This window comes from Phyllostomus hastatus, unplaced genomic scaffold, assembly GCF_019186645.2.
Source record: "Phyllostomus hastatus isolate PE091 unplaced genomic scaffold, TTU_PhHast_1.1 phas_contig_38, whole genome shotgun sequence".
NCBI classification, from domain to species: domain Eukaryota; kingdom Metazoa; phylum Chordata; class Mammalia; order Chiroptera; family Phyllostomidae; genus Phyllostomus; species Phyllostomus hastatus.
This window is the reverse complement of record NW_025333869.1, coordinates 24777225-24803169: the sequence shown is the minus strand read 5'-3', so window position 1 is coordinate 24803169 and position 25945 is coordinate 24777225. Positions and strand designations below refer to the sequence as shown.

The 25945-nt window shown below is 39.0% G+C and overlaps 1 protein-coding gene and 2 pseudogenes across 6 annotated transcripts in view; 1 reads left to right on the top strand and 2 right to left on the bottom strand.

Moving 5' to 3' along the window:
- Positions 1–25945, bottom strand: part of ASCC1 (activating signal cointegrator 1 complex subunit 1) — a 128704-nt gene that overhangs the window by 36794 nt on the left and 65965 nt on the right. For all 6 annotated transcript variants that reach the window (XR_006786039.1, XR_006786040.1, XM_045842017.1 and 3 more), the window contains exons 8-9: positions 8372–8496; positions 680–765 (exon numbers count right to left, since the gene is read on the bottom strand). Coding sequence is in view for 4 of the 6 variants with exons in the window: in XM_045842017.1 (XP_045697973.1) it covers positions 680–765; positions 8372–8496 (211 nt within the window). In the remaining 2 variants the exon portion in view is untranslated. The remainder of the gene's footprint in view (positions 1–679; positions 766–8371; positions 8497–25945) is intronic.
- LOC123821104 lies at positions 5308–6291 on the top strand (annotated as a pseudogene).
- On the bottom strand, positions 18661–18973 carry LOC123820905 (annotated as a pseudogene).

The following is a 25945-nucleotide window of genomic DNA, read 5'->3' as shown; positions in this document are numbered from 1 at the left end:
AGAATCACACTTCTCCATTGGTATCAACTTATGTTTCTCTTTGCCCATAAACACAAGGGCATGTTAACCTGATAGAGAGGGCATAAATTGTGGATATTACAGAATGTGGTCTGTGGGAGAAAGATAAATGCAATCCCGAAGAACCCCTTTTATTTAAGTTTCATGGATTAATTTAACACAGAGAAAGCAAAGCCTCAACAGTCAGAACTGGATTGTCTACTTTTTAGGACATAAGCTACTCCTGAGTAAAAATAGATTATGAAGCAACTTTGGAACAGCATTTTGTGAAAGAGAAAACCTAATAGAACAAGACAAACAATTCCTTTTTCACTAAAAAAAAAAAAAAAAAAGCAAACTCAGACCTCCAAAGATAAAATACAGAGTAAAATGCGCCAGGTTAAAAATCAACTTTTCCTATAGATCCAAATAGTTGGATTCTTGTTTCTTAAATCATCATCAATTTCAAATACTTTAGAGGTACCACAGCCTTAGCAGACTCAAAAAAATTTCCTTTTTCTTTTAGGACATTAAAAATTTTTTAAATGGCCCTTTCGGTCTATGAGCCTCATGGGAAGGATAAGAAAAATATACTTTACTGTTAAAAGGAGAACGACTTGTTTTCCTCACTTACTTAGGACACGTGCCAATGGCTTTCCAATTCACTCTGTTTCATACTGACCTTTAAAATGTTTCTGCCATCAAATGATTCTCTTTCCTTGAAGATATATTTGCCATCCGCTGTGTAGAGATTGTACCTTCCTTCAGCTGTAAATATTGCAAAGAAAATGTCAGAAGAGAGGCTTGGACTATTTATCTACTTGTTTTCTCTTGGATTGCTTTTTTTCTTTTTTTACAGATTTTATTTATTTATTTTTAGAGAGAGGTAAAGGGAAGGAGAAAGAGAGGAAGAGAAACATCAGTGTGTGGTTGCCTCTCATGCACCCTCTACTGGGGACCTGGCCTGCAACCCAAGCATGTGCTGTGACTGGGAATTGAGCCGGTGACCCTTTGGTTTGCAGGCCGGTGCTCAACCCACTGAGCCATACTAGCCAAGGCTCTCTTGAATATCTATAGGTACAACTAGAAAAATCTCCAAGTACTATCTGCAAAGTGACATAATAGGAAGGGAAAAAACATCAGGGTATGAGTCAAGAGACCCAGTGTCTAGTCTCAGCTCTGTCATCAACTCATTCAATATATATTTATTCATTCAATATTGTTCAAGTACTCATTGTACATTGACTATGTAACTTAGCTGTATTTTTAGCCATATTATGTCTCTGCTATGCACCTCAGTTACAAAGTTACAGATTAAAAAAACAAGTTACAGGTTAAGACTAGGTGATTTCCAAAGGTTTCTTGCAGTCTAAAAACCCAAGATTTTATAGAGCTGCATGTATTTTGAAATATGTAAAAATACACAAAAGTTCACACATCAACTTGTGGAAAAATGCTGGCAACCATGCTTTGGGTTGTTTCAAGGACTCTCCCTAAATGAGAAGGCCCCTTTAGTTGTAATCAAAGGCATCCTAACAGACATTCTACACAGAAATGTAGCAAGTCTGTGTATGACCTTTGCCTCATCAAAGCTGCACTCGTAACTCCTTGAGTTAATTTAGCTTGCTTATCCCTAAAGATGTCCTTAAAATATAGCAATTAAAGAATATCAAAGGAAAGGGATCACAGGCAAGAAGACAAACAAACTTATTGTATGTTCCTTTCATGTAAAAATTCAACACAGAGAAGTATACAGGGTATAGAAAATTCAAAGCCTCCTCAATAATTTTAACAGCATATTTTCCAAAATATCAACCCTTTCTTGCCCACCAACACTCTCAAAAATATTTGTATTTCCACTTTTGAGTATGGTCTTTTACTGTATATAGGTGTGGAGACTACCAACTCAGAACTGAAAAAATATATTCAGAATGCTAACTCCATTTTCCTAATGAGAAGTATTCTCTTAATCAAAGATCCCAATTCCACTGATAGCTTACAACTTACAAAAGGTACCCTGTTAATAGGAAATGTGGAATTTTAAAGTAAATCATATCAAATAAATATCAATAAAAAGGCAGTAATTTTGATCTGAAGATTGAAATGTTTAATGACAGTTTCAAAATCTGTAAGTGGCATTAGTATTTAGGGAAATGATAACTAAAACTACAATGAGATACCACTTCACACCACAGAATGGCAATACTCAAAAAAGACAAATAATAGCAAGTATTGGCAAAGATGTAGAGAAATTAAAATCCTCATACACTGCTGGTGGGAAGGTAAAAAGGTGAAGCCACTTTGGAAAACAGTCTAGCAGGTTCTTTAAAAAGTTAAACGTAGAGTTATCACCTGACCCAACAATTTCACTCTTAAGTACAGACCCAAAAGAAATGGAAACACACGCCCACCCAAAACCTTGTGTGTAAATGTTCCAAGCAGCATCATTCTCAACAGCCAAAATGGGAAACAACATAAATGTTCATCAACTGATGGCTGGATAAGTACAATCAGTGTAGCCACACAATGGAATATTATTCAGCAACAAAAAAAGAATAAAGTATGATACATGTTATAACATAAATGAACCTTTCAAACATTATGCTAAGTGAAAGATCACATATTACATGACTGTATTTATATGAAATATCCAGAAAAAGCAAATTCATATAACAGAAAGTAGACTGGGGGAGCCTAGGACTGGAGGGATGGGGGGAATGGGAGTCACTGCCAAAAGGTATGGGGTTTCTTTCTGGGGTGATGAAAATGTTCTAATATTGATTGCGGTAATGGTTGCATAACTCTGAGTACATAAAAAATCACTGAATTATATTCTTTAGGTGGGCAAATTATATAGTATGTAAATTCTATCTCAAAGCTGTTGTATTTAAAATATCCATAAGTAGGTAGTGATCACTGAACAGTGAACACAGAACCTTTTTCTTATATGAAGCTCTAGTACTAACTGAATATAAATCTGGATCCACACAATTTAGAAGACACAGATTCCTTTATAATTCAACTCTTTTATGTCAAGAGATTAGTTAAAATGGGGAATGGGATGCCCTGGCTGGTGTAGCTCAGTGGATTGAGTACCAGCCTGCAAACCAAAAGGTTCTCAGTTCAATTCCCAGTCTGGGTACATTCTTGGGTTGCAGACCAGGTGTCCAGTTAGGGGTGTGAGAGAGGCAACCGATTGATGTTTCTCTCCCTCTCTTCTCCCTCCCTTCCCCACTCTTTAAAAATAAATAAAATCTTTAAAAAGTGTTTTTTAGCGGGGGGGTGGTACAGTCGTTGAGCTCTGAACTAAGATGTAAGGACCAGGACAGATGTGGAACATGCTGTCGGTAGTATTAAATGTCTAATAAAATACTGTCTGTACCTGCACTGTCCAAAATACTGTTCACAGCCATGAGCGATTATTTAAACTTATTTATTTCAGTATTAACAATTTACTATCATAGTATTCACTAACTTTAGACAGGCTGGATAGCAATGTTCTCTAAAGTGTTAAGTGAAAGAATTTAACGATTTCAGTTTAATTCCCTGCTGCACTGAAGTCCATTCTAGAAAGAGAAAATAACCATCAGCATACATCATATTAAAGGTCCAAATCTCAAAAGCAACTTGCATCTTCAGCTGGAACAACAAAGTGTCTGAAAAATACATCCTGAGTCTGCTGAAATGTAATCATTCTTGAACCAGTCTGCCTTTATAAGCTTAAATAAAATAAAATTAAAAGTTCACTTTCTGCCCTGGCAGGGTGGCTCGGTTGGTTGGGCATCACCCATACACCAAAAGGCTGCAGGTTTTATCTTCAACCAGGGTACATACTAGGGTTGTGGGTTCAATCCCTGGGTTGAGGCATGTAGGGAGGCACCCGATCAATCTGTCTCTCCCCCTACCCCCACTTCCTTTCTCTCTAAAATTAATAAACATATCGTCAGGTGAGGATTTTTTTAAAAAGTTCACTTTCTCAGTCTCACTAGCCACCTTCAAGTGCTAAATAACCATATGTGGATAGTGGTTATCATATGGGACATAATAGATACAAAATATTTCTACCATCACAGAAAGTTCTATTGGATGATACTATATAAAATATACCTTCTAAACTAATAAATTTGGAGTGTATTCTAGAGTTCTAAAACTTGGCCGCCTTCACATAACAATGTTAAAATGTACACCAGCCCTGGATGGTGTGGCTCAGTGGGTCAAGTGCCAGCCTGTGAACCAAAGCATCACCGGTTCAACTCTGTCAGGACACATGCCTGGGTTGTGGGTCAGGTCCCCAGTTGGGAATGCGTGAGAGGCAACCACACACTGATGTTTCTTTCCCTCTCTTTCCCCCTCCCTTCCCCTCTCTAAAAATAAATATAAATCTTTTTTTTAAGATTTTATTTATTTACTTTCAGAGAGGGAAGAGAGGGAGAGAGAGAGAGAGAGAGAGAGAGAGAGAGAGAGAGAGAGAGAGGGAGAGAAAGGGAGAGATATATCAATGTGCTGTTGCTGGGGGCCATGGCCTGCAACCCATGCATGTGCCCTGACTGGGAATCGAACCTGCGATGCTTTGATTCGCAGCCTGCACTCAGTCCACTGAGCTACACTAGCCAGGGCAAATAAATACAAATCTTTTTTAAAAATGTGTATCTCAGGGATCTATTTTCTAAAATTAAAATTGACTTTCCAGAACAAATACCATAAATTCCTTTAAATGGTCCCAACAAGCAGACTATATTATCATAAATAAATATTAAATATTCCAGAAATTTTTTCTGTAATTCCAAATATTCTTCTGGAATACTACTATCCAAATGAAAGAAATGTAATCTATCAGAACAATAACAAGAATAGAGCTTTAGATTCTATAAACTACCCAAACAAAAGTCTACAGGTTTTTAACTTGAGCCATGTGAACCTTTTTGATCTCTGCTCCCAAAGGTAAAATAGTAATTTATTTAGAAAAGTCTTAAAAAATATATAATCTAGTATCTGAAAATGTTAACAGAACTAAAAATTGGATAGCTGCACATCTCTTAGTCTTACAATGGCTTTAAACAAATGGGGTCAATTTTAAATGATTTTCAGTTGGGATCTTTGGTGTGTATCTGAGAGAAATAAAAGAATGTACTTTGACAAAAAGAACATAAAAACTGTCCTAAACTATAAATCTACAAATAGTTTATGGGTTTGAGTCCTGATGGAATCCTCTCTAAACCCTTACTTTCTAAAACCAAGGTCAGGGTCCCAACAAAGGAAATAAAACATAAATATGGGGCTTGTTCTCCCTGGCTTGCCATCTTCCCAGCCATGGCAGCCACCTGCCCCCCCAACCTGGCTGGCCCTGAAGCCCCAAAACCAAGCCCGTGTACAACAGAGAGAACATCCAGATCTGAAAAGCCACCCAGAAGAAAGGCATTGCCTCCTAGGACTGGCCTAGTGTTTACCCTGTTGTAGCAGCATTTCAACTCTCTGCAATACTATCCTGACCAGCATGGATCAGTTGGTTGGTTATCACCTTGCAAAGAGCAAAGTTGCCGGTTCCAAATTGATTGGGGCACATGTCTGGGTTACAGGCCGATCCCCTACTGGGGTGTGTGAGAGAAGCACTCTTTCTCCTCTTTCTCCCTCCCTTCTCCTCTCTCTAAAATCAAATCTTTTTTAAAAACCCTCTGCAATACCTCTTCCTGTTCAAAGGGGTTATCCCACAGAAAGGGGGGTGCCCATAGCAAAGGAGAGAAATCTAGAACTTTTAAAGAGCCCCAATTTTCTGCATTTGGCTCCTATAACAATCAAAATGCACTGTGAAGCTCTTAAAGATTTCTGCACTTGAGTGGCCAGCAGAACTAGACAGTAATAAGAAATGCCAGAAGCATTTTCCAATTGAAATTTACACAACTGATGATGTTTCATCAGAAACATCATCAGTTGTAATTTGAAATTTCAAAGCACATTAGTAACCTTAAGGGTTAAACTTTCCAGTTTGAATTTAGATGATCATGCAAAGAAACTTATTAAATTTGTAGGGGAGTGATACTGCAACACCACAGATGTTGTTACCATCAAAACAGGTGCCCTTTAAAGAGACAGAATTAAGATTATGTAATATATCTGCTACCAGTTTTATACCATGAGTCTTGGAAAACTGAGGAATGTGAGAAAAATAATAGTGAAGCAGACATGTAAGAGTATATATAGACAAACAGCTCCTCAAAAAAAAAAATCCCAGAAACACTTCTCCAAATTAATACCAAGATTCCTTTAATACCAATGCACAATGGCAATGGTTATTGACAAATTTTCTTATTTATATTCTGGGGCCAGTGATTTTCAACCAGTGTGCTGCAAGAAGTTTTAGCACATGCAATACCTGACTATGTAGTCAGGGCACTGACCTCTCTTCTCTTAAACTGTCAAAGAAAAAAATGACAACAGCCAACACAACAAGAGCTGTCCAGTGTGAATGAATCAAAATTATACTTATTTTTTGTCAGATTGGTAAAAATATATTTTTTGGTGTGCCACAGAATTTTAGTAACTAGTTTATCTATGTGTGCCATGAGATGAACAAGGTTGAGAACTGCTGCTCTGGGGCAATTAGACTAATTAGATCTCTATATGATTTCTTCTGGTTCTAAACATTTTTATTTTATTACTACCATAACTATTTTAAAATTTAAATATACATAAAAATATATAATACATATAGGTATTTTGTCTACTGCTACATTTTTTCCCTACACATAAGCACTTATTTGATGTTTCTGAATTATAATTTTGGTTATTTGGGAAGCTGGACCCAGAACCCAGTCCGACCATGGTTCATTGTTTTGTCTTCATAACTACCTACTCACTGCGTTTCTGCAGATGGCAATTCTGATTAGAAACAGGTCTTTGGGAGTGTTTTCTAACCTAAAAAGTCGGTTCCATCTGTCTATTTTGGGGTCCCTTTATATTGATTCAATTCTGTTCACTTTCTATTTTCTGGGGCTCATTTCTCCAAATGAAGCTTGCAGAGAAGTGGAAATGGAGATTAACTGTTACTCATTTCTCAATTCCCCAGTTACTGCTTCTACAGCTCAGGAAAGAGATGAGGTATAAATAAGGACCTTGAGTTTAAATGTAGCAAATGACAAAATGAGAACTGTCCTAAGAAACATATCATTCACTTCAGCTGTCAACTCAGTATTTTTAAGTATATCTGTAAGTCATTTCTTACCACTTCCAAAGTTGTCCACAAGTGATTAATTGAAAATCAAAATAAAGAAGTTATTGAGGCAAAAAAACCCAAACTAAATATGGGATGTTGGTGCTGGTAAATTTTAAACAATAGGTCTTTGAAAGAGAAGCTGCATATAACTTGAATTTGTGGCTCTTGATCAAAAAAACAGATGCTGAATGTGTAGAAAAGCTTTCACTTGGGGAGTGGGGATAGAACAAAAAGAAGATCCTTTTTGAAATGTAGATCATTATCCTTTTTGAAATGTAGGTATTTAAATTTTTTTTTAACTTTTTATTGTTGACACAATAACAGATGTCCCCATTCCACCCTCACCCTGCTTTGCCCACCTCCACCAGCCCCCACCCCTTCCCTCTGGCCCTCACCACACTGTTCTCAGTGTCTGCGGGTTAAGCATACACGTTCTTCAGCTAACCCCTTGACCTTCTTTCATCCAGGCCCCCACTCCCCTCTGACAGCTGTCAGTCTGCTCCATGTATCCATGCCTCTAAAATAAGGCATTTTTATATGAAGGCTCAGATTCCATAAGGGAAGAAAATTATTACTTTAACACAAGGTTTCTTGACCTTGGTGCTATTGACCTTTTGGACTGAATAATTTTTTGCTGTAGGGGTTTAACACTGTGTGTTATAGAGGGCTAAGCAGCGCCCCTGGCCTCTGCCCACTAGAAACCCATCTCTAGCCCCTGGGACAACCAAAAATGCCCCCAGAAAATCCTAAATATCTTCTGGGGGGTGAAATTGCCCCTAGTTAAGAACCACTGGTCTAACATTTTCTTTTACTAACTAATCTTCCTTCTTTTTACTTTTTAAACTAAGCCAACAACTATTACATAGGACATACTTATATTAAAATCATTAATTATTATCCCAAATTTACCTGGGCACCCTGTATTTTTATTTGCTAAATCTGTCAACTGCATATGTGACAGCAATAAGATTTGGTATGCCCTTCTCATACTAGATATGTCCCTGCACACTTCCACTGTGCTCATTAAAACAAGCTAACAGATAAAAAGAAAAAAAGATGATATAGCAGAAAGTCTTTGATAGCCCATTCTATTCAAAACTCCCGGGATGAGATCATTCAGCCTTACTAATCGCAGACTGTGCTATATCTGTATGGAGGACTTACCATTGGGGTCTTTCCTGAATAGAGTATTCATGACGGTAGCATGGAGTTTCACACTATTCCACTCTTTTACTATTAATCCGGATGCCTGAAAACGTTCCAGCACTCGATCAACTAATTCCTGTAGCCTGGAAACATTTAAGAAAGGAATATAGAAATCTTAGTAAACTCCTGAACCCCTGATTACTAATTCAACATTTATGAAGCATCTGCTCTGGGCCAATCACTGTACAAGGCCCTGCATAAGAAGAGGAGGAATAAAAGGCTACAGTCCCTTCCATCACACAGACTGCAGCCTTGTGAAGAAGACCAACATGGACACAAATAACTGCGAAACATGACAGTGAACGTTAAGGGAGTGTCAGCTGAACAGGGAGAGGGAGAGGTTTCCACAGGAGGTTTAAATGTGGTCTTGAAGAAACATGGAAGTTTATAATTTTTAAAAGAGAGCTCAATAAGCCAGGCTCAACAGAGTTGCCTAAAAGGAAGTGCTTTATTAGTTCATCCAGTCCAGAATCCAAAACTTCATGACTGATTCCCCTTATGGACTCACTTCAGGTGGCGGTAAGCACTACAGGTTCTGCAGTGGATGAGCTCTATCTCAATGATGGCCCCTCATTCGGTATCTCCACCACAAGCGATTCTTGCACCAGAAGTTTGCACTCTGTTCGGGTGTTTGCTTAACAGCTTGGAGAATTCCTTTTATATTTCTTGTAAGGCCAGTCTAGCGATAATGAATTTCTTCAGCTGTTTTTTTTTTTTTTTGGTCTGGAAAACTCTCTTCTATTCTTCAACTCTGAAGAACTGCTTTGCCAGTAGTGCCAACAGTAGGAGTCACTATCCCAGCAAGTCTGTGGCGGAGCAGATGTTGGTCCTAGGCCTCAGTAAGCAGCCATCTTCTGTGACCACCCACTCATTTGATGATAAAATTTAGCCTGTGGCTTTTACATATTGTGCCAAAATGTCCACCCTGAGCCTCAAACAGCTCTCACTGAATGTTGGCACTGACCGGAAGGTCACATCAAATGACAGACCAGTGTACATGGGGACAAGCAAAGGGAGTAACCTGCACCTTTCAACCTTTCCCTTGGCCTTTTTTGAGATTTGTGCTGCATGCTAATTGATTTCCCTGGCTCAAAATCATCTTTTAGTAAGTCACTAATGTGTTAACAAACAGTAGATTTCACAGTGTCTAGGTTTTACATTTTTAGATGTATTAGTAAACACCCTCGGTGTCAAACACCACCACTTTTCTTGGATTCCAGTAGCACTGAGACATCTATAGAGTTCACAAAATCTCCCATTGCTTCCTAGACCACGGCCCTGTGGCAAGCAGTGAGTGGCTTCTTCTTAAGCAGGGCTGGGTGGGTTTGTTTATGTGAGATGTGGGCCCATCCACCTTGTGTAGCCCACTGGCGGGAGCTTGCCTCCAGCAGTTGCTCTTGCTACAGCAGCTGAGTTGCTCAAGGCCTCTCTCCAAGTGAACAACAGCCTCTGGGACCCCTGTCCCCGGTTATCGCTCACTCCCTTAGATGTGGGCAAAATCACTCTTTTCTGTTTGCACTGTATCTGCTACAGCGGGAGGGAGTCATTCTTCCCTGGATTGACTCAGGAGTCCAGAACTATTCTTTTCCCCTTCATGGTTTTCAGGTTCCGAAGTTCCAAGTTAATCTTAAAATGTTAATTTATCTTAATTATTTTTATCAACTGCTGTCTGCTAACCAAAGAATATTTATAAATGAGTAAACCATAATTAATAATAATTAAATAAATACCCATGTCCCCTCCACCAAACTTTAGAAATAGAACACAGGATTGGAATTAAGGCACAAAAGGGGTGTCTAAAAATACAGCAACCAAGATAAATCATGGCTTAATGTGATATTAAAAAAAATCAAAATTAATGCAAAAAAATCCACATTGAACACAATATCAAAATTCTGAATGAAGATGGGATCAGAAATATAAGCTTCTTTGCCTTGGACTGCAGCACAGCTTGGCATGGGATAGAACATTACAATAAACCAGTTCCTCGGGATGCTCTCTGCCCTGGAGATCCCAGTGGCAACCTGCTGTCTGTCCTAGCATCTACTGGGGCAGCCTCATGACCCCAGCACTCTTCAATACGCACATTTTCTCATCAGGCCCTCCCCACTTAGCAACTTGACAACAACCACCTCTGCACTTTCTGTTCCCTGGGCCACAATGGCCATCCCCTCCCTCCCCCCACCTATGCAAATTGTACCATCCTTCCAAGCCCAAATTTAAATCCTACTTTCCCATTAAGCCTCTATAACTACCCTAACAGCTCTACTCTCCCCTATCCGTGAGCAGTGATTTTGTTCTTCTCTGAAATGCTGCCCCTGCTTACTTAGGTGTTCTCTACTTAGGATTCTCAGAAATGGTCCCTTAATATTTCAAGTTTGTCTTGTTCTCCTACTAGATTATATGTTCCTTAAGAGCAAGTTATACTTGTCTCATATCTTCCAAAGCATAATTATACTTGGCTTGCAATGACAGTTGACTATGATTGGTTAACTGATGAATTTGATTATCAAAAAGTGAGAACTGAATGCAAAAAAAGTAAAGCAAAATAAAAATAATGATATAAAATAAACATGGTCTTGAAGGATCATTACAGATTTGTAGATAATAACAGGAAAGGAAGGACTTGACTTCAAGCAATAGAAATAACATGTGCAAGGATGGCATGGCATTCAAGATCACAGTTTATTTGGAAAACTGCCAATTATTTAAAATAGCTGTAACAGAGTGAGAGAAAAGGGTCAATGGAGATGAGCTGAATATAAGCAGTTTGGAAAAGCCACAGAAATTTTTTAAAAGGGGGCATGTGATCAGATGTCCATTTTTGAAAGCCGACTCTGGCAGGGTAGTAAATGTTGTAGGAGGGGAAGAGACCAGAGGTACAGAAGTCAGCTAGGCAGTACTATAACAGTACAAATAACAAACAATGTGTCAGGCAATATTCTAAGCACCTTATGTATGTTAAATCATTTAAACCTCCTAAAACTTATCTCTATTTTACCTGTGAGGAAATTGAGACACAGAGAAGTTTTGAAACTTGACTAAAGTCACATGACTAGTAGGAGATCCAAAATTAGAACTCATTCACTCTGGCTCAGAGTACATGCTTTAAGGAAGTGCTATTGCCTTGGCTGGTGTGGTTCAGTGGACTGAGCGCTGATCTGTGGACCAAAAGGATGCCAGTTTGATTCCTAGTGAGGGCACATGCCTGGGTTGTGGGCCAGGTCCCCAGTTGGGGGCGTGAGAGGCAACCAATCGCTATTTCTCTCACATATCATGTTTCTCTCCCTCTCTTTCTCCTCCTTTCCCCTCTCTCTAAAAATAAATAAATAAAATCTTTTTTTAAAAAGGTGGAGGCAGAATGAAGATCTAAACTATGGCAGGAGCAATGAAAACTGATAAAAGGGAATGGATTCAAAAGAGCAATGTGAGAGAGAAGTGTCCTCAGACATGGCAGTGCTAAAGCAGAGGGAGCAGTTGAGAATGACTCGTCAAGAGGCTGCCTTAAATAACAAGGTGGGACACTGACCAAGGCAAGGAGTTGTGCAGAAGCAATTGTTATTGTTATGTTGTGTTGTTGGGGCGGGGGGGGGGGAGGGTTGTTAATACTTTGTCTGCTTTTGAATATGTGTCACAGGGTATCAAGTAGGACACGTCTGAGAGAGAGATGGAAATCAAATCTGAAGCTCAAGAAAAAAGCTGGGCAAAAGGTACAGATTTGAGAGTTAACAGTGCAAAAACAGTAGTTAAAAGCATGGGACAGATGCAGTCATGGGGGGGAGGGGATTCAGAGCAAGCCAAGAAGAGAGCTAAGGACAAGGCCCTATGGGATACTCCTATGTAAGAGGCAGGGAAGGAACCAGCAAAGACAATTGATAAGGATAAGGAACAAGAAAAGGAAGACTTCAGAAAGGCTGAAAGGAGAATGACAAAAAGAAAAAAGGAAAAATCAGTATAGTACAATTATATAGAAAAGTAAAGTAAGAAAAGGAACATGGGGCTTGCATAGGGCTCTTGGGCCCTTGTAAGAAAGGACTTTGGGTTTTACTCTGAGTGAGATGAGGAGGATTTTCAGCAGAAGAATGACAAGGTCTAACTGACATTTTAAAGGGAAATCTCTGGCTGCCATGTGGAGGTCAGGACAGAAACAGGAAAGCAGTTAGGGCTGGTCACAATAATCCAGAGGGCCGGGTGGCAGCAGTGGAGGTGGTGAGAAGTGGTAGCTTTCCTGAGATACTAGAGTGAAGACTTAAAGGTGATTCTAAAAGAATTTTGTCTTCAGGAACTGAAAGACTTAATATAAACTATACAACATATACAAGGATTTGTGAGAAACTGTGTAGAGAGGGAAGAGCAGTGATGAAATGGAAAGGGAGGCTGAAGCCATGTTGTGAAGGCTCCTGTGGGCCAGGCAGGGTGGGAATCTTACTTGGTGGGCTGCACAGAACCACGGAGCGTTTGCAGGAAGCAAGATACAAAGGGAAAAAGTAAAGGCATGGAAGCCCATGAAGGGAGATGTTGTGCTTCCCTACATAATTATCTTTTTTTTGATTACCAAAATAATACATGTTCATTATAGGGGGAAAAAAGGAAAATGCAGGAAAACAAAAAGAAAAATAAAATCTCACCATCCACGGATAAACACTTAACTTTTTGTTATATAATTAAAGTCCTTTTCTGTAGGTACATATCAATTTTTAAAAGGCAAAACATTTTTCTATAACCTGCTTATTCCACTTAATATTTTTCCATGTCATAAAATATTTTTCTAAAATATCATTTTAGATCTTTTCTTTAAAAATCCTCACCCAAGGACATGTTTATTGATTTCAGAGCGAGATGGGGGAGGGGTGGGAAGGAGAGAGAGAGAAAGGGAAACAATGATTGGTTACCCCTCATATGCGCCTCAACCAGGGATCGAACCTGCATTCTCTTGGTGTACAGGATGATGCTCCAACCAACTGAGCCACCTGGCCAGGGTCATTTTAGATACGTTTTAAAGGAGTTTAAACCAGCAATTAGAAGGACTAACCAATAAAATATTGATAAGAATGGAGAAAGGACTGATTCATGAAAATGACTTTGTTCCTACATTCTTAAGAGTAAAATAAAATATATTCACATTTCACATAACTCCAATTTTGTAGTTAATGGATTTAATTAACTGTGTCTGTGGATCTCCAAGCAAAGACCTATATAATATATTGGATCTAAAGTTTCTTATTAACTAACACCATCACAAAACCATAAAGCCTTGAAATATTTCTTAATATTACAACATAATTTAAGTCTGAACCTAAGCAAGCACTGTGAAATCAACTTCAATTACAAATCACAACAGAATGACACCACACTTTTCTCTCTCCTCTATTAAAGGAAAAGAAGTGGAAAGCGAGTTCAGCAATACAGAAAACAGGGAGCAAGAAATACTAAAAGAAGGAAATTAAATACACTAAATGAAAGAAACCAGTTTCCAACTTTGTCTTTCTGGAAAATTAAAAGTTCTATCTAATTTATAGACTCAGAACTCTGAAGTGACTCAAGTCCTCTAAAAAGTTCTTGCCTAACCCTGGCTGGTATGGCTCAGTTGGTTAGAGAGCCATCCTGTAAGCCAAATGTGGTGAGTTTGAATCCTAGTCAGGGCACAATCGAGTTTGAGGGTTCAACACCCTCCCTCCATCAGGGTGTGTATAAGAAGGCAACCAATCGATGTTTCTTTCTCTTTTTCTCTTCCTTCCTCTCTCTAAAGGCAATAAAAAAAAAGTACTTGGGTGAAGATAAAAAAAAAAAATTAAAGTCCTCGTCTGACCTGCTCATTTGACACAAGAGAAAACAAAGCACAGACAGGCTGAACTGCTCAAAGTCAGAAACACTGGGGCCAGAATTCAAGTCTCCTGGCAGCCTCTTTGCTCTGTTATCAATTCACTGTGTACTCCATAAAGCTTGGATTCACAGATGACAAATATTTTTAGATTTCTATTAAAAGAACTAAAGGGTTCTTGGGTACAATCACTAAATTTCAGGTTGACGTTATCAATACTACATTTGATAATTATGTCAGTATATTTTTAACAGTACAGTCTTTCAGTTCTTATATCACTGATGTTTTCCTGTTTAACTATGATTGAGTCACAAACTTTCTCTATCCTTTGCTTCTTCATGAGTGAATTAAAAATGATACAGAGTTGCTATGAGAAAAATAATAAATTATTCTTATGCAGCTTTATCACTTAAATAGTGGTTTGGGTCTGAAAACAGCAGCCATTTATTAACGCCTTAAATCTGAGCCCTTGGCTCAATCATTCCAGAGCCATCTTTACAGATATGGACTTACACTGCAGAATGATCACCGACTTCCTAGAAAATGCCAATTTCAGGATTTTATTGGGCTTTTTTCTTTCCAATTAATTCAGTTCTATTTAATTAACATTTCCTGAGTGCTTACAGTATACAGGCATACACAGGCATTATGCTAGTCACTACAAGAACAAGAAATTAAGCAAACATAGCCCTGGTTCTTAAGGAGCATACAATCTATTAAGATAACTATAAAGACAACTTGGGTAACAACACAAGCCAAGTCAAGGTACTTCGAGTAATTTAAATGTTGAAGAGAATATAGCCTGGCTGGGACCAGAATAGACTGCTATGAGGATGGGCTTAGAGGACAGGAAGTTAACTCGACTCAAATCATCTTCGTCTCTCAGCTGAATGAGTAAATAACAAGCAAACAACAAACATTCACTGAACATTTACTATAAACTATGAATAATAAAAAGCTTTGAATATACAATGCTGAATAAGACATACTCTCAGCCCCCCCAAACTGTATGAGTATTTCTGCAGAAAAAGCAGAAAACATAGCAAGAAGGAAAGATACATTTGGACACAAAAAGATGAGTAACATGAGAGAAATTTTAGTCACAAGAAACATTATGAACAAAGACAGACAGGATCATCAATGAGTAGTGAAGCTGGTTGGGGCTTGGGACAAGTATAAGATTGTGGAAGATCAAGTTGAAATATTAACTTGGTTCATACCGGAAGTTCTTGAATACTAGACTGAGGAATATGCATTCATTCAAAAGATGATGTAAAATAATGGGAGATTTTTAAGCAGGCAAGTCCCATGGTGTATAGGCTATAGCTTAGGAGGACTAATGTAGCAGTATTGCACAGGGTCTGTACACAATGGCATAAAGTAATGTCTGGGTAATGTTTCCTAAAAGTGAACTATAGAACCACATGCATAATGTGATCCCATTTGTGTATGGGCCCTCAACAGTGTTTGCTCTGCTTATAACCTGTTCAGGAAGAAAACTGGGATAGTCAAGGAAAGGGGAAGAGAATCACTTCATTTCCACTTTACTCATGTGTAAGAGTTTATTTTTACAGAGAAAACATGTAAAAAGAAGAAGCTTAGCTGTGAAAGGAAGATGGCGAACAGACAGACAGTTCAGTGATGCTGGGCTGCACAGTTGTAGAAGTTAACTCTAATTACACACATACATACACACACTCCTTTTCTCTTCACCAAACTTCTTTTCAACAAAAAGTAGTCTGTCTCTAGCTACTTTTAATCTTCTTTGTCTGCCCCTTAATAAGCACAGGTTTTACAGTGAAACAGAGCTAGGTCAAACTGTAATTCTGCCACTTACAAACACACACTCATTACTACTGACCTTGACCTGACCAAGTATACCAAGTATACCTGAACAAGTATAACACTTGCCTGTTATAATAATATTTTTTAAATATTTTATTTCTTTATTTTTAGAGAGAGGGGAAGGGAAGGGGAATGAAAGGGAGAGAAACATCAATGTACTACAATGCCTCTCACATGGCCCCCACTGGGAACCTGGCCCACCACCCAGGCATATGCCCTGACTGGGAATCAAACCAGTGACCCTTTGGTTCACAGCCCGTGCTCAGTCCACTGAGGTACACCAGCCAGGGCCTGTTATAATATTTTTAAAAAATCAGAGAAGCTAAAAAAATGTACTATCCAGATATAACCACTGGTAAAATTTTTACGTATTCAAATTAACAGATTTATTTCTCTCCTGCTCTTTCTTCCCATTTTGGAGGGGGGGAAAAAGTAAGTTTATTTACAAATTGTTTTGTAATCTGTTATCACATAAATACTCCATGATGAATACTTTCCACTTTTCCAAGACACTTTTTAGTCAATCCCTACTATTCTCTATTCTAAAAATGCTCTAGTTTTTCCCCCACCAATATGATTTTGATGAATATTTAGATTATTTCCGGTATTTGCTGCTATACACAATGCTGTAACAAATATCTCCACATACAGATATCTGTCCAAGTACCTTGATTAGTTCCTTTGAAAAAATTTCTACAGGGAGAATTAGCGAGTCAAAGAAGTATTAAGTGAAACCCTTGAAATAAAAGTGCTAATTTACTTTATTTTTATTTATATTCTACCAGAAGTGACCTTCTCATGTCACTTATCAAACACCTATTTAGTACCCTCCTACTTTTAAAATTTATGTTTTCTTGCTCTGACTGGTATGGCTCAGTTGGTTGGGCATCGTCCCACAAAGCAGAGGTTTACACATTCGACTCCAGGTCAGGGGCATGCAAGACACACCGAACTGATGTTTCTCTTTTCTCCCCTTCCTCTTTCTCTAAAAATAAATAAATAAAACCTAAAAATATTTTTAAATAAAATTTGTGTTTTAATAGCTTAATTAATAAATAAATGTAAGGTCCCCAAACACGATAGGCTTAAAGAAAAAATGTGTTACCAATGGAGAGGACTATTATTCAGTACATAATGTTAAGAGGTTCAGTTTACCAGGAAGTATCAATAGATTAAGCCAATTTATTTTTTATTTTATTTACTTATTTTCAGAGAGAGGGGAGGGGAAGGAGAAAGACAGGGAGAGAAACATCAACATGTGGTTATCTCTCATGTACTCCCAAATGGGGACCTGGCCCGCAACCCAGGCATGTGCCCTGACTGGGAATTGAAATGGCAGCCCTTTGGTTCACAGGCCAGAGCTCAATCCACTGAGCTACACCAGCCAGGGCTAAGCCAAATTTGTTTAATTAAGATTTTATTGGGGAGAAATTGAGAAACCCAACATTATAGGAAGAGATTGCAACATATCTTCCAATGGCTGGTCAGGTCACATTACCCATTTGTGGGACCCTTGTAGTGACTAAAAGAGTGCCTGGATTGTTGTTAGTGCTAAAGTATTTATTTTAGGATTTTTATCTTTTGTCCAACCACCTGTTAGCACTTTTACAGCACTCTTGTCAATTTTAGAGCTTTTCTTAGTAGACGGTTACGTTACTTGCAAATAATGACAGTTTTTGTCTTCTTTTCAATTGACTCTGTTTTATTGTTTAGGTATTATTAGGCTCAAGTTTCAAAACAATGTGTTTAAGAGTAACGGTTATTGTGGGGAGCCATGCTGTATTTCTGATTATAAGGGGAATTAACACAGTAAATATTACCATTCAATATGATTGTTAATTTTCTGCTTTAAATGATATTTATCATATTAGGCAGTATCTTTCTATCTTCTGAAAGATTTTAATGAAAAAAAATAGGTTGAATTTCATCAAAAGCTTTCCAGCATGTATTTAGATATTATTTCTATGTTTATTAAGTAGGATATTATTACCAATAGATATTTTGGTCTTAATTCATCTTTGCATTCCTGAGACATATCAACTTAGTCATAATGCATCATATTCATCTGATTCCTAGACTCCACTTTCAGAAAATTGACAGATTAAGCAGATATTATTATTCTTGCATTCATGTGTCAATTCTCATTGTTACTCTTCTAGTTCAGGTCTCAGCTTCTTACCTGAATTACTGAAATGGCTTTTAAATATTTCCCCATCCTGTTCCTGAACCTTTATTTCAATTACATATGTAGTAAATAATTGTATTAAAATGTATATAAAACCATGAAGGGAGAACTGACATCTTTATGAAACTAAGGCTACCACTGAACATGGGTGTGTCTCAATTTATTTATAATTTCCTGTAAAAAGGTCTTGCACATACTTTGTTGTATTTATTCTTAAGTACCTTATGGCCTTTGTTACTTCTGTAAGTGGATGATGTCTTTTTTAAACAATATTTTGTGTTTGCTACTGGTGTATAGAAAAGCAACTGATTTCATAGCCAATCAGTTTGCCAAACTCTCTTATTATTTCTTCTTTTATTTTTCTGAACAGGTTTTATTACACAGAGGGCATGGGGCTCAGTCTTTCTTGGCAGCTGCCTTCCTCATGGCTGCAAGAACATTACTTGGCTCCTTTCTCTTCCTCTTGGCATGGATGTGTGTCCCCACCCTTTTATGATGAATTTCAGGGCCTTCTTGACCTTAGAGACCCTGAGTAGCTCCATACCATACTGTTCACAGAGGGCAAAGCCACACATCTCTCAGATCATGTCCCACACAATCTTGCTATGCTGGGTGAGGCGCTCATGGCAGTGGCTGTGCCTCAGCTCCTGCACGTTGTCATTTTGTGGCCCTTGTTGAGGCCCATGGCCGTGAGGTAGTAGAGAGCCATGACTGCTGTTCCTCAATGGCAGCCACAGCAGAAGGCTTATTATTTCTAATAACTTGGTAATTGCAGATAACATTGTTTTATTTCTGGCCAGAAAATGTAATTGGTAAGATACGAACTCACTGAGATTTATTAAGCCTCATTTTATGATCTACTATGTAATCAATCTGCTTCAACTGATTCATGAGCCTGAAAAGAACATGCATCCTTTAATGATGAGTATAGAGTTCTAGAGATGACTACTGCATTGACTTTGTTATTCGTTGAAATTTCTAACCAATAACTGGAATACATGTTACAATATCTTCCTATAATGTTGGGTTTCTCCATTTCTTCCCCCCAATAATATTAATTATATAAATTTGGCTGAATCTGCTTCAAGGTTGTTCTGCTTGCTTCATATAAGTTTAGATTACATTCTTCTGGTAAGTTGAACCTTTGATCATTATGTAATAGTCTTCTTGAATGCTAATAATGCAGTTTTTCTTTAAGCCAATCATGTTTGATATTCATTCTGTTATAATAACTTTCTTTTGCTTTCTTTTCTTTTACTTTCTTTTGCTTTCTTTTGCCTGCCATTATCTTTTTCCTTTCTATTACTTCAACTGTGGGGGCAGAAGAAAACTTTTCTCTACCCTTTAAGGTTCTTTTGGCTGATCTTATAATTAAATCTAAATGAGACTTGTTAATAAGAGAAAATAATCAAATTTAATTACATACATACATATGGGAACCCCACATACATGACAGATACAAAGACAGAAAGCGAGGTATTATATGACATTCACATTATGAGGTAAGGTTCCTCGGGAGCTCCAGAGGGGAGGAACGTCATTAGCAGGACAGTAAGAGGGGCAGATGTGCAGTAACCGGAAGTTTGCCTTGCAATATAGATAGGCTATAAAAAGTTATCTCTGGTAATAACTCTTGTTATGGGCAAAGCCCCTAATTTAAATTCTTTAAGGAAGAGGTAAAAGTTTCTCATGAGCCTGCAGGATCCCAACTGCCTTCAGCTCAAAATAATTCACATACCAAGTAGCACATTTTGGGGAGGCCTGTTCTGAACACCTTTACAACTTCATGCTGTGGATATATTTCTTGTAAAGAACATATAGCTAAATTTTCTTTATGTCTAATCTTATAATACCTTTCTTAAGTGGTGAGTTTATTTCATTAACATATAAGTATTATATGTCTGGACTTCTTCATACTATCTTACTTTTTATTTCTACTCATTCCACTTCTTGTCCACACTTCTTACCCTTACTGGGGTTGAATTTGTATTTGTTCCTTTTCCTTTTTCTATTTCTTTGGGATTTATTCCATGTTCAGACTTATGTGTGAAATCTTACTGAGGCAGGAGATAGTCAGGAAGGAAGCTCCCAAGGCCCCGCAGGGCTGAGGTAGAAAACATCCATACATGACAAAGACCCCCTAAGACGGGTTCTTCCTGTTTTCTGGGATAACTCTGAATCATGGAATGCACCTGCACGCTACCCCTGATTCATTATAATATCATTATAATGAAATAACATTGTGGGACTCCCTTCTCCAGTAGCCAATCAAGAAAATCATGGGAAACCACACATGCGCAGTAGCTTTGAAATCTAACTCCTTGTACCTGCGCAGGAAAAGCCTGCCAAAGACTAGCTAGTGAGCTTCTGCCCCTATAAGAATAGAATCCCCCAGCCCACGTGTCCCTTCTCTGCTCAGAGTTGGTCCACTCCCATGTCCTGTGGAGTGTAATATCACTTAATAAATCTTCCCTCTTTCTTTATGCTAAAAACTTTGTGTGTTCGGTTCAATTCTTTGTCCTCGATCACTAAGAACCTGGTTACCTGTGCACACCTGTGACATTACTATGTACACTTTACTTAACAAAGTTAAATAATATCTTAACAACCCCCTCCCAAATAATAAAAAATCTCTAAAATACTTCAGTTCCAGAATTCCCATTAGTCCTGACCTGCATGCTGTTAGCTGACATTTATGTTAGCTGAGCTATGTCAATTCTATCATTTTTTAAAATTCTACCAATTACATCAACAATGCTTGCCATTTTAAGTATTCACCATTCCTTTCTGCATCTCAAACTTTGATTCATTTTCCTTTTCTTGAAATACATCCTTTAGAAGTTCCTTTACCACAGCTATCTCATGGTGATAAATTGTGAGTTTTTGTTTGTCTGTAAAGTCTTTATTCTACCTTTGTTTTTTAAAATTATTTTTCTTAAATACACAATTGTGTATTTTCTTAAATACACAGGTTGACCATTATTTTCTCTAGAAAATGTTCTGCGATCTTTTGGCTTCTGTTGTTGATACTGACAACATGTTGTTATAACTATCAATCCTTTATATGTGACTTAAGATTTTTTCCTTTGCCTTTAGTGTTCTGCAGTTCCATTATGATTTATCCTGATATGGATTTCTTTTTATGTGTTCTACTTATATTTAATCTTTTTTCTCTTATCTATTGCTACTGCCTCAACCCAAGCCCTCTAAATTCTTTACATTCTTGTCTTTCTACCTTCCCTCATCATGCCTCCTCTATACCTGGAACTTGCTAGGCTTTTTCTTGCCCCGGGGCTTTTGCTCTGCATTTTCTTTTGCCTAGAACAAAAAGGGAGAAGAGCCTCCCTACCTCCTCTGCCAGTAACTCCTTTATATCTCAATTCAATATCAGTTCCTTAGAGAAGCTTTACTTGACCCTGCCCACCCTCAGTCATGGTATTTTCTCTCTGTAGTAGGGTACCATTCCACCCCACCCCCACCCTGCTTCATCTTTATCACACTTTGCAATTACATTTTTATGTGTTATTTGTTAACTCCATTTTCTCCATTAGTCTGGACACAATGACTGTGTCTGGCTTTTTTAACCATCCTATATTCACAGCATGGCACAGTGCCTGGCACAAAGTGGGCATTCAATAACTTTTTGTTAAATAAAAAAATGACCAAATGAAAATCCAGCTGTTTGCATGGCATAAAACAGTGCTTCTAGAGCTGCACTTGCTATTATTCCCTTTTCCTAAAATGCTACTCCCTCAGCCTGCAAACTCCTTATTCAGCCAAGAAACCTCCTCTCTGAAGCCCCCCCTTTACAAAATTTGCACACAGAAGGACATAGTCTTGCTGTTCACCTCTGAACCCCTAGATCCTCAACCATGGCCCTCACCCCAGTGTACCTTAATTACTGACATCTGCCTTCTCAAGACAGAGCCCTAGGTCCTACTGCACCTCACATATAGGCCATTTGAAAGACACCTGAAGTTTGAAAAGGAGGCTGGAAATGCCCTCAAGGGTGAAATAACTGATGGTGATAGGTGTTTGAAGGGATAAGAAGGTATTGGTTCACAGAATAAGTAAAGGGATTAGCATCACCAGAGTTCAGAAAGGAAGTGAAATTGAGTGGGGTGGGTACAATGAAAACAGGTAATATGTGAAGGAAAAAGTAAGGAGGGTGATGAACTGGCTTCGTGTGCTCAGTAAAATGTGAGAAAGCCATGTGAGAGGGGCAAGAGTAGAGTCCTGAGAGAGTGACAGAACAGAATAGCCACTGTGTTCAACCCTGAACTCCTTAGCAATAGCTAACTACTAAATAATGAGTGAAAGCTTGAACACAAATTCCTTATCCAGTCATGCTTTATCAAACCCAAGGAAGCATCAATAAGTGTAGTTACACTGTCCGCTGCATCCAGAGGAAAAAACCTGATCTGAGTGGCTCCATCCTTTTAAAGGTCAAGCACTTCACAGTCACACACTCAATCATTTTAAGAATATCTTTGATTTAAAATATATGAAATCACACAAAGAAAGTTGAGTGTATTTTTATTACAACATGGTCTCTCCCTCATGCCTCATATTGAACTATGTCTCTTCATATAAAGAAATGTAAAAGGTTAAATGTTCTACCCTGGCAAGTGTGGCTCAGTGGATTGAGTGCCAGCCTTCAAACCAAAGGGTCACTGGTTTGATTTCCAGTCAGGGTGTTACAGAACAGACAAGGGGGGGGGGGCGGGGGCCTGGGATGATATACTATTATTGAAAGAAGGCCCCGGGTCCATTATGTCCGCCGCCCTAGGAAAGACGTCTCTCAATGCCAGAGATTCATGAAAAGGAAAGGAAATGTTTATTTAATGCTATACTAACTTAAAGTAGTGACCTAATGTCTTTATCAAAAATCCTAAAGTCCCTAAAAACACCCACAAACACACAGTCTTTCCTTCCTTCCCCCTTTGCCCAGTCCAGAGTACCGTATCTCAGGAAAGGAAATAGAAGTCCATAGCTCAGGCAGTCCTCTGGTTCTTAGTTAGTCCTCCATCTCGACTGGGAGACCTCCCTGGGTTCCCGGCACCCTCCACTGAGTCGCCGGGATCTCTGCTAAAACCAGGTGGTAGTTCACCCTTCTAAAGCTGTGGGGATCCCCACTCTGGCACAGGCACGTGGTCCTCTCTCCCAGGGCCACAGGAGTCTCCACTCTGTCAAGGCCGCGTGCTTCTCCTCCTCTGGGATGCAGGAGTCTCCACTCTGCCAAAGCCGCGTGGTTCTCCCTCCTCAGGGCTGTGGGAAGGGAGAGTCCCCACTCTGTCCAAAGCCACGTGGTTCCCCCTCAATGGCTGCCGTGTCTGGGTTTAAATCCCCCGCGCCAATCTTCTTCTGCAGCCCCATTTCTGACTCCTCCTCCACTTGGGCACACGTGCCCTCAATCTGCTGTCTTCTCCAGCTTTTCTGGTGGCCATCGTGGGTCTGGGCAGGTGTCACTCCATGTCCTGGAGCCAATCTTCTCCCAGCTCCCACGCAGGCGCTATAACTCAGGGGACCTGCCTCCCAGGTCCCATCTTGAGGGGGGAGATCCCTTTCCATCCCCCTGGCCTTGAGCATGGCCATAGCTATTTAGCATATCTAAGTGACCAGCCAAAGGCTATAGGTATGCTAAATGACCATGCCATGGATTAGCTGCAAAGCTGCCCTGCATGTTCTTGCTCTGTGTGCCCCTTCCCCCAACTCACACCTGTGGGGGAAGGGGTGAAGACACCTTAAAATCTACTGGACACCTTGAGTTCTGGACCCCATTTCAAATGCCTATTTGGGGTCCCCCCTCTTGGCTGCACCCTGTAACAAGGGCACATGCCTGGGTTGCAGACCAGGTCCTCGGTGGGGGCTGTATGAGAGGCAACCACACATTGATGTTTCTCTCCCTCTCTTTCTTGATCCTTTCCCCTCTGTCTAAAAATATATAAATAAAACCTTTTTTAAAAAAAGATTAAATGTTCCTTAAAAACAGGGCTATGTCTTACTAAATTCTGCATCAATTTACATGGCCTTGCCAAATAATTTGCGCAAAGAGGGCATTCAAATAGTTTTAATACTGAATTAAATTGAGAGGTGTACAAGTCCCTCAGATACTACAGATTTGGGGAGAAGAATTTATAAATCTGTTTGAAGTAACACAAATGTGTCTCTTGTGAAGGAGGAATGAGCAATAAATAGAAAAAATAGTCCTGGCTTGTGTAGCTCAGTGGATTGAGTGCTGGCCTGAGAACCAAAGGGTTGCCAGTTCAATTCCCAGTCAGGGCACATGCCTGGGTTGCAGGCCAGGTCCCAGGTAGGGGGCGCGTGAGAGGCAACTACACACTGATGTTTCTCTCCCTGTCTTTTTCCCTCCCTTCCCCCTTCTCTAAAGTAAGTAAATAAACTCTTTAAAAAGGAAAATACAGCAGTAAAAGAGGTGGGAATTACTCAAAACTGTTCTTTGTTGATCACACTAGTGGATCCACTGGACATTCCACGAGACTTTCCAACTTACACGGCCTTTACAACAGGAAGTGTACAGAACCTGTAAGGGCTGGATCTGTCCCAACATAAAGGCTGTTTTCAACCTTCTGAGCCCTTACCCTTTCATTAATGTGGGTACAAATTATGTCTGAGCATTGTCTTCAAAAGACACCTAGCTTCTATAGCTTTTATTTTTCTTCCAATTTATAAAAAAATATTATAAACGGAGCCACTTTAAACTGAACTGTCCTGACCGGTATGGCTCATTGGTTGGGTGTCATCCCACAAAGCAAAAGGTTGTTGGTTCAATTTCCAGTCGGGTCACATGCCTAGGTTGCAGGTCTGGTCCCTGGTCGGGGAGGATACAAGAGGCAACTAATCAATGTTTCTCTCTCACCTGGATATTTTTCTACCTCTCTTCTCTCTCCCTTCCCCTCTCTCTAAAAATAAATAAAATCTTAAAAGAAGCCCTGGCTGGCATAGCTCAGTGGATTGAGCGCGGGCTGTGAACCAAAGTGTCGCAGGTTCGATTCCCAGTCAGGGTACATGCCTGGGTTGCAGGCCATGACCCCAGCAACCGCACATTGATGTTTCTCTCTCTCTCTCTCTCTCTCTCTCTCCCCCCCCTCCCTCCCCCCCTTCCCTCTCTAAAAATAAATAAATAAAATCTTTAAAAAAAATCTTAAAAGAAAAAATGGAGTCAGAGCTGTCATCATCCCAGAAGCCCCTGCCTTGCATGTCTCACTCCTCAAAGCTTTGAAATGTTTCAACTGTGCAAACTAACCTTTGAACTAAGCCTAAAACAATACTGTACCCCAAATAACTGTTTGCAAAGATAACAAGAAAATGATGACTACTGCACTGAAAATTCAGAACATTCTTTAGAATTAGCATCTCTATGTTAAATTATCTGCACCTATACAAATGTCCTCCTTCTCTGACGTAATTGATGTAATTGTTATCCTTTCCCTTGGCATCCTTATTAGGAACACTATTTGGGTTTCTGCCTGAATCAGTGCTTCACAAATAGCTCTTCTTTTGGATCTCAAACAAAGAATACTTGTTGTCTCTCATTCTGGCTTCTCATATTTATTTTTAGGTTAACAAACTTCAAAAACCTATTAATTCTCTATACTTGAAGACCTTCTATAGAACTAAGGTTCTGGTAAACATATCCAGCTGAAAACACTCAAGGCAA